Source organism: Ostrinia nubilalis, chromosome 8, assembly GCF_963855985.1.
Source record: "Ostrinia nubilalis chromosome 8, ilOstNubi1.1, whole genome shotgun sequence".
NCBI lineage: Eukaryota > Metazoa > Arthropoda > Insecta > Lepidoptera > Crambidae > Ostrinia > Ostrinia nubilalis.
The window spans coordinates 2,487,036-2,496,767 of record NC_087095.1 but is presented as its reverse complement, the minus strand read 5'-3'; the positions used below and the strand labels follow the sequence as shown (position 1 = coordinate 2,496,767).

The 9,732-nt window shown below is 37.4% G+C and overlaps 1 protein-coding gene across 1 annotated transcript; it reads right to left on the bottom strand.

Annotated features, from left to right (window-relative positions):
• Positions 1 to 7,631: 7,631 nt before the first annotated feature.
• On the bottom strand, positions 7,632 to 8,858 carry LOC135074120 (BTB/POZ domain-containing protein 3-like). Its single transcript, XM_063968426.1, has one exon. It carries the CDS (start codon positions 8,856 to 8,858, stop codon positions 7,632 to 7,634), a length of 1,227 nt encoding a protein of 408 aa, XP_063824496.1.
• Between the last annotated feature and the right edge of the window lie 874 nt (positions 8,859 to 9,732).

Below are 9,732 nucleotides of genomic sequence, written 5' to 3'. Positions count from 1 at the left end.
AAATATTTATGTAAAAATATTTATGTAATGATGTTTGTGTAACACTAAGTTTTATATCATCGCCAATGTCACTCATGATTCATTGAAGTGTACATACCTAAGTTGCCAGTAGGTAGGTAAGTACTATTTTTTTGTGACAATAGTCAGCAGAGACAAATTACTTTATTGACCTAGCGAGTCGGGTAGGTATTAGAATATTTCACGAGGCTGTTGTACTTAAAACAAGTTAACTCGTAAACAGTTGTGTGTGCCACAACATTTTGCTTGTGACTACCTTCGTTACAGTATAATAATTGATGGATTTAAATCACATCAAATACGAATTTTGTAAATTGTACTATGTAGGTAGGCGAAGGACTTTCGGCCCCAAGCAAAGAGCTTAAGAGTGCGGCACATTATCCAAAATTAATTCCAACCATGTTTATGTACTTCTGTGTGACCCTAAGGTCACAGTGATAATTGGAAAAATCAGAGTTAAATTACTTTCTTGGACTGAAGGTTTTGATTTATTCCCTTTAACTCCTCGTAAAAGTCGTTCATATTCATACGACAATTTTTATTGAACCACAGAGGTGCACAAAAGGTCGAATTAACAATATGACATGGTGTCATATGACATTAATAATAAATTATATTTATTTACTTAAATTAAGTAGACAAGACGTAGTCATTGACACTATAATAGGGCACACGGAAAGTTCAGTTAAGAGACTGAAGACTTGTGTGACTTTTGGTATGCAATCTTTTCTCCAACGAATGTAATGGCTTGTATAAATGAGAAAATAACAAATTGTAGTATGTAAACCTACGCGGTTTAATATATATTTAGTAAGTACGGTTTACTAAAGTCACTGTTTTCGTTGTACAGTGAAATTCAATTGCGAAATGCGTTACCATGCAGCGTGCCCAATTTGTTTTAAGCTCAGATAAGCTTTATACTTTTGGTTATTGTGGATCATAAGTATTTGGTATTGGGTGCCATGAGCGCCTCAAGTTGGCCGTTAAAATGCTCTTTGCCTCACGCAAATCATGAATTGTAGTGTTATAACATAAGAAGAGCCAATGCTTTAGGATTTGTAACGTTACGTGACTCGATCTGTATGTTTTTGGTAACCGAGACTCGGTTAGGCCATTTTGTATTTATGGAGTTCACCTTTTACTGTTACTAGTTTGTAAGACTGTTATTATTTTGTTTATTTATTTTATATAGGTAAGGACCGACTTCATTGTGTTTATTATCCAGACTTGTGTGCTTTTATTACAATAGGGGCATGGGTTATATCTGACCCCGAAGCAAGGATGGGTCCTGAGTTACCCCAGAATGAAGTCGTCCAATAGGTAAGGGCGCGAATGTCGCGACTCTTTCTGTGCGAATCAATTGCCGTCAGAACATTTGCATGAGTCTGTCGGTGTACTATAGGTATGTATAGCAGACAAATACTTATTTTAGTATTCAGTACTTTGTGGTACCCGCCAAGCCTCTATGAATGTATACCTTATTTAAAAGACTATCAGGTCAATAGTTGTAACTTTACTAAGCAGAGGCTGCATAAAGGCTTAAGTTTATTTAATTTCTCCAGGCGTTAACTGTTCGGTACCAAAAATTCAGAACGCATAGCTGCGGCCCCGATTAATTAACATCCTTCAAGATTCTGAAGGTTTAGGGCGATGCCCTTGTATCATCTCGGCAGTAATGAAATAAGCCAAACTGACACGAATCGAGTAATTTTTGCGTAATCTCATGATCTCTGTCTCCACCTTTTACCCATGGCAGGTCTTAAATAGCTTACTTTTGTCATGAAATAAAGCTTTTTAATTAGGGTTCCATAAACCTTGAAAATTATGAGGATTTGGGGCGATGCCCTTATGTCCTCCCGGCAACATTACTTTAGTTTTGCCGTGCAAAATAGAATTTCAGACCATTTTATAGTTATGCGGATTTAGGGCGAAGCCCTCATGTCTACTCGGCAACTTTACTTATTTTCGTTTGCCGTGGAATAAGGCGTTTGGGTTCTATAACTCTTCAAAAATTATGAGGATTTAGGACGATGCCCTCATGTCTTTGAACCGCAAATACAAACGAGCGAGGTTGCTTGGCTCGAAATGTAATGATTTGAGTCCGATTCTCCTTGGGTAATCTCCTATCCCAGAGGGATGAGGGATAACATGAGAGTTTAGAGCGATGCCCTAAGATTTCTCGACGTAAATAAAAATGAGCGAGGTTGCTCGGCTCGAAATGTAGTGATTTGAGTCCGGTTCTCTTTGGGTAATCTCCTATCCCAGTGGGATGAGGGATAACATGAGGGTTTAGAGCGATGCCCTAAAACCTCTCGACGTAAATAAAAATGAGCGAGGTTGCTCGGCTCGAAATGTAATGATTTGAGTCCGATTCTCTTTGGGTAATCTCCTATCCCAGTGGGATGAGGGATAACAAGAGGGTTTGGACCAATGCCTTACTAAGACCTCTCGACGTAAATAAAAATGAGCGAGGTTGCTCGGCTCGAAATGTAATGATTTGAGTCCGATTCTCTTTGGGTAATCTCCTATCCCAGTGGGATGAGGGATAACAAGAGGGTTTGGACCAATGCCTTACTAAGACCTCTCGACGTAAATAAAAATGAACGGCGTTGCCTGGCTCAATATGAGACTCCTTGAGTGTTTGAGTTTTCTCCTACCCCGGTGGGATGAGGGAGAAAAGGTTCTGGCTCCTGGTTTTTTCCTGTTTGCTCCAAGAGAACTTACCCTCGCTACAGGATTATGCTGCTGCGTTTTGGTTACACTGCCATCTAGCTTGCCGAGTAGCCAGTTTGAGTTTTCCACTGTAGGTATTTAGCATAAGGCGAAATCTCAGATCGATCTGCGGAGCAGAGTTGCGATCGTATTGCTGCCGAAAAATTTTCCAGACACCGCTAGCATCAAATAAACTGCGTATCAGGCTGAATAGACGATGTTCATCCTTCACCGTTTATTACACAGACTCACTGTTTATCTACACAGTAACAGCATAGCGTTTTCCTGAAATCATAGTTTAAGAAAACCACAAAGGTATTATTATACCTACGTACCGTATCCTAATAGGACAAACTGCACACGTCTTCACTCTTGGGTTATAAGCCATGCGTTAGACTTCCATAATGGCGGTAGAATAGGTACGTCGGTACGCTACCCTACCTAGTGGAAGTTTTCATACTTTCCCCGGATGCATATTGATAAAGGTAGTTTACCGTTTATTTATTTTGTTGATTTATAAATCAACACAATCCGTCCGATGGAATTCGTATGTCTGAAATGGTATTGGTAAGTTGGTACTTACAGCTTATTGTAGCAAGCAATCACATCTTGCGACTATCACATTACACCACACCATCCTTTGATTTGACCTCTACGCCAACTCTTGCTCCTCTTCTGCACGTGGACATAATATTTCCTCTTTCCTTTTGAAAATAAAGACATCTAACGGAAAACCCTTAGGAACAAACACAGCTAAAAAGGAGTGTTATACCGTTAGGAATGAACATTGCTAAAAAGGAATATTAGTTTTAAAACACATCTAACGAAAACCGTTAGGCACAAACATTGCTAAAAAGGAATGTTAGTTTTAAAACACATCTAACGAAAACCGTTAGGCACAAACATTGCTAAAAAGGAATGTTAGTTTTAAAACACATCTAACGGAACACGCCGTCAGGTACGAACATTGCTAAGAAGAAAAGTTAGCTTAAAAACATATCTAACGAAAAACCGTTAGAAACAAACATTGCTAAAAAGTAATGTTACTTTTAAAACACGTCTAACGGAATACCGTTAGGTACAAGTATTACTAGAGATTCTTCTCTAAAGATAATTATTTAAAATTACACTGAGTTAGATTGAATGCAATCTACCCCCGAACGGTAACACCGTTGTAAAAATAAATTACACTGCGAAATAAGTAATCACAGTATTTTTTATAAGTTTTCAGCCAGTACATAATAATTTAAAAGTACTTACATTATGATGGTAATATTTTACCTGAATCACGTCACGACTAGTACCTGTGAGATGGGTCGCGAACTAGCGGAGCTAATTCTACGACCGTCTCGAACGGGAACTAAAACACCAATGGCGAGAATATCGAAACCTTGTTTCGAGCTACCGTTGGTGGCGCTAGTGTCGTTAATTGAGGCGTGCTTAGGCGGTGGGGGACCGGAGCGGAAGTCACGTGGGCAGATTATACGTCAAAACTAGTACTCAAACAGGAAAAGACAGACACTACTCTCATTATAAAGGCTTCGAATAACGGTACAGTACTGTTTAATGGACGATTTTACCAATTCTTTCTTATTAACTAAACTAAATAAACTGTCAAGATTATGTACTTAATCATACTTTTGAAAAACGTCGTTCTTAAAGAAGAAAATACTATTTTTATATCTCAGTAATTTAATTTAGAAGTTTTATAAAATCGACACTTAAGTTATCATTATGTTATTTCGAGTTACCTACCATAAAAAAATAATTTATCAGTGCACGTGTGATAAAAGCAAATGGGTCTACATTTTCGTTACAACTGTTAAACCTGGATAATAAATGGTGAAACTAACCTCTTTTTGTTATGTATGAAATTCGTTAAAATTGTTAGTTGGCATAAAAATAAAGGTGCTTCAATCGCTTGAATGAAATGAATCAAAACCGGCAGCTACGAATAAATGTAAGAATTTCCTCTTTTTTTTTTAAATAAAGGCAAAAGTACAAAGTTGCCGTTGCAAATAAGAAAGAAGTGAAACTAGTATCATCTTTGTTGTAAAGTAAGTAAGGATCTTACAGATTTAGCTTAATTTATGACGATATTTTTTATTTACTGGACTTTATTTGTTGCTCCAGATCTCTAGGTCGCTAGTAAAACTCCTTTCAAGGAGAGTCGAGTTTTCCTATCACCCAGTATTATGTTTAATCATCAACCTACAGTCCAGTGTTGGACTCACAAATACCTATTATATTATTAAATTAATAGATTAAATTGCAGAAACAAACGAAGACTACCATTAGGCATTTGGCATATTGTTGAGTGTCACAATACAATGTACTTTAACATACTAATTTAATTAAGCCCAGACAAACAAATACTTCTTTAACTTTGATTTCGATATAACATAAATAATAAGCAGTCGTATTTTTTTTGTTGTTCGTTTTTTTAAACGTTCCTAAATTGTAAACGAACGAGCGTTTACGCGCCCAATCTGTAAAGGGAAGGGAAGGCTCTTACAGCCCATAATGATGTGACTTACCTATACTCGTACTACGAGTAGCTACTTGATAACTCATACGAGAACAAGAAACTATGGAGTAAACACGCGAAGTTGAAATTGTAGCTTACTGAGCAAAAGTTAGCATCAGCGTTAACGATATGCTTTTGAGAAATTGAACGAAGTTCAGAACTTTGTAAGTTCATACAACGGTAATGGAATAGGTGTACAGTTTAAACCTATTGTAAATACTCGTCTAGTGACTACAGAACTCAAAAGTACAAACAAAATATCTATTGAATAAACATGAAAAAATTGAATTTTTGTAACGAAAATAAGTATAAAACCAACAAGACCGATTGGAAAAAACCCTTCTCTTCCTTTATGTTAAAAACCTATGTATGTCTACCCGTGCGATGCGGTGGCTGGCTAGTGCAATGAGTGAATTGTATGTGAAACATACATAAGTTCAATTGAATAAAATGTCAGAAGATTCAATTAAGTAGGTATTTATCAAAGGCTGGAATGCTAGATAATGAAGAAGAAAGCAGTACCGACTCCATTTAATCTTGGTTCTTTGTGCAAAACTGAATGTTATTTGAATGTGCGTCCCATTCGGACATTTTGCGAGCGCGAACGGCAAAAATGGGCGAAACGGCAAAAATGCCACTGCATACATTCGGTTTTGGCCACGGATCTCTGTAAGGGTTACCAAATCCGGCAACGTTTTGCTGGATTTATTATACAGTTACCAGCACTAATAATCTATCTTTTATTCTGAATCAATTCGGTTACAGCTGACATGTTACTTTCAGCGCGTTCGAACGTAATTATGAAGTCGCGAAATCTTGATGCTTCGTCGCTGATCGACGATGCTATAAGTAGCATTTGTGTGTTGTGGCTCTTATAATGTTGCGATATTCAGTGCTTTTTTATCTAATTAGACATAGAAAGAAATTGAGGATTTGACTTACATTACAACATAACCCCCCGCATTACTACTCGTTCGCGCTAAGTTTGCCGGTTCGTGGAGTGCGCGTCCCCTCCCCCAACCGCGATTAAACGCAATTAATGTGTCTTATTTTACGCAAATACACAATTTTTATCAATAATAATAAAAAAAAGTATTTTAAATATAGTTTGTTAAAGTTATAGACGCTTCCCTTCGAGTGACGTCATAATCGCCAGCGGCAAACTTAAAGCGAACCGATAGTAGCTGGATTGGTGGGCGCTGATGTTCGCATATACGAGTAAGTGAAGACATTCATTTCGTTTTAGATTATAATTTAACTCTACGAGTAGAATATCAAAAGTGTGGTAGCCCTGGCCTTGGTCACGCTGATTGCATTTCGGCTAAAAAATTAACCTAGATTGGGTCTGAGGGATCGTATTTTTGCGAGACAACCTGGCGCGGTTCCAGTTTGAATATTATCATAGTTTTGGACATTCATGAAGTCATTTAGTGGTAATGCACTTGAGTGATTGTGTGAGTGAGTTACGTCCGTATTCACAAACGATGCTTACTTAAGTGAAACAGAAAATCGAATGCACAGCGTTGAATAGAGCTCTGTGATTGGTTCATGTCAACCTGTGCGTCCATGCGCACTGTGAGACCTCATAGTAATGTTTGTGAACACGGGCGTTATTTATCATCACTTGAGTGATACATTTTTGAGCTGTCAAAACGCGACTTCCATAGATTTTGTATGACGAAGAGGATGATTACGTCACCAATTCGCGAACTTAACTATTTATTGACGAAACTGTTTCTTGAAATATTAATATTGTCTACTACCCAATTACATAATACAGGGAAATCATAAATAGGTACATAACATTATCTAAGTCAGTCAAAACTAATACGCTATTGAATCTATATTGAGTCGCTACATGTGAAGTTTTCAGGGTAAACGAGGAGACAACTTCGAAGAATCCAGCTAAAATAATAATAATATATTCTCAGTAATAACCAGTAAAATAATAATATTATGATCAAAATGTCCGGACGAATATGGCAGGCAAAAATCCTTTTTATAATCGGCTTACAACAAATTACCTACTTTCCCGTTCCTGTTTTTGAACTCCTCTTTTGTGAACAGGTTTGAGGCAATTTCAGTAATAATATGTACTTACACTCCGTTGCAGTGCGGTTTTGTTCGAAGCACATGATGTCATGCCCTGCGTGCCCAAACACCTGCACGCAGGAAGATTTAATGAAGGCTACTTACAACGCCACTCTTTTATCGGAGATTTGGGCTGACACTATGTAGGTTTGTTGACGACACGACAAGAAGAAGAAGAATAGACATCGGTATAGCATGAATATTTATTTAAAACAATTAATAATACAAAGCCATAATATCAAATATAGTCACACAAATCGTTTTAGAATACAGTAAAAATCATTTATTCATCAACTTTAATGTACACTTGGAAAGTAATGCCACCATCTACAATATAGTGTTCAGTGGGGTCTAGTAATTTAGATACTTCGATGAATTTTTTATATCCCCAGTTAGGTGATTCACTGCTGTACGTCTGTGTAAATTTCTTCGAGAACATTGGTTTCTCATTTTGGGTACTAACAAGCGTAAATTCAATTTCTGGCTTCAATGATTTTTTTTCAGTCTCACTTTCCCAAATGGAATAAGCATAAATTCCTAAGTATTTTACAGAGTCTTCGACTAAAAATTCGATCCCAATTTTCCATTTCAAGTTTTGTAACTTACATTTCGAAGACCATGCCTTTCCCATTTTATTTGCCAAATTTTCAAAGTCATCTACCTTGAATTGAAATTTCACTTCTGGCATAAGTTTAATGATAGATACATTCGACGTTGTTCTTGGATCCCTTCTCAAAGAAAACCCTTCTGGAAACGGCACCGTTGTTTTATCAGAAGCTATGTTAGCAAGTATCGCACACGCTTCAGATGATGCCAGGATAGTAGTAGAAGCTCGACCTTTTTCGAACTCCTCCGGAGTCAGGGAGAGGAAACGTATTTTTTCCAAAATGCTTCGTATAGAAAGATCTTTGTTGGCATAATCACATTTGGAGATATGCTTGGCGTATCGATCAGCTGCTTCCAGAAGATCCAACTCGCTGTCAATTTCTAGGACTTCCTGCGAGAATAATGCTACCACTACATCGAGACACGCTTCTTCAAAACTGCTATCAGCGAGCACTGCTTTTGTTTCAGTCCTCATCATTGTTTCACATTTTTTCTTTAGATCTTCAGCATCATTGGAGTCATTAGCAAAACTGTAAGCTTGGAGTACATTTTTAACAGTCAGGTTTTGAGAGATATACTCACAGCACTTCTTTAACAAATGCGGCATTTGGTAGGCCTTTGCGGCTGCAGCTAGTCCAAAAACTGTATTTCCGGTTCCGTCCAATGAATCCAAATAAATGTATTTTAGCATGGACTGAAAAATTTCTGGTTCAACATCAGGAAGGGTTACTTTAGGTTGGTCAGCTCCATCAGTTTCGAGTTTTTGGTGAAGTACCGAAGATGCTGCCGACAATATGATCTTGTGTCCTGTCACTGGTTGTTTCTCTTTTCCCACGAGTAATGTGCAGTCAGCCAACACTTTTGTGTCAAATAAATGCTTCAGACGGCTCTTCGAGTCCGTCATTTCTGATTGCCAAGACGTAGACATATTGAATTTCAATGAATGAATGAATAACTAGACAAGCAAAGGCTTTTTATACTGCGCCCGGTAGGTACTTCAGTGGTAGCTTTGTTGATATATTATCTCTACCCACTTCCGCCCTTCACCACTATTGATAGTACCTAATGCAATCTATGCAAATTATCACGTCTAACCACAATTGATATAAATTATTTATTATGAAAATATTCAGCTAATTAACAAATTACGAGTATCACAAACATCGCGGAGATGGCACATTATGTAACGAGTTAGACATAATTGTTTAATATCAACGAGTAATTATTTATATTTTCTGGGAATAGGCATTTATAAAGCGCTTTTACAGGTCCCAGTATTACTTTAACTGCTTCCGGACAATAAAGGAGCCAGTTGAAGCACTGAGAAGAAGCAGCTAAAGAAACTCAGTCACTTTTCTAATCTGCGTTATCCACACAAGCTTTCAAAATGTGACATAATCAAATGTATTAATTCTTGAGGTCCTCGAAATAACTCCTTCCACCGCAGGCAGTCAGACCTCGTTAGCTTCGCCCTTGACATGTTATTATTGTAAGTGTACCGTCAGCAGAACAGTCGGCGAAGGAAGTTTCATGATAATAAGATTTGCGGGAATAGGCTTTGAAATACTTTCTTTGATGTAATTTTCATATTTGTTTGTAGGTTATTTTTGCCTACGCTATTCACCTTGTCTTTGCCGGCATTTGATTAATTTAAGAAACGACCAAAATAAAAGTAATCCCTGGCCAAAAAGATTTCAGTGGGATGAAAATCGATGATTTGACTTTCAGAACATCTCATGGAACCCTTATTGTATGCAGAACAAGGAAACTATTTGACC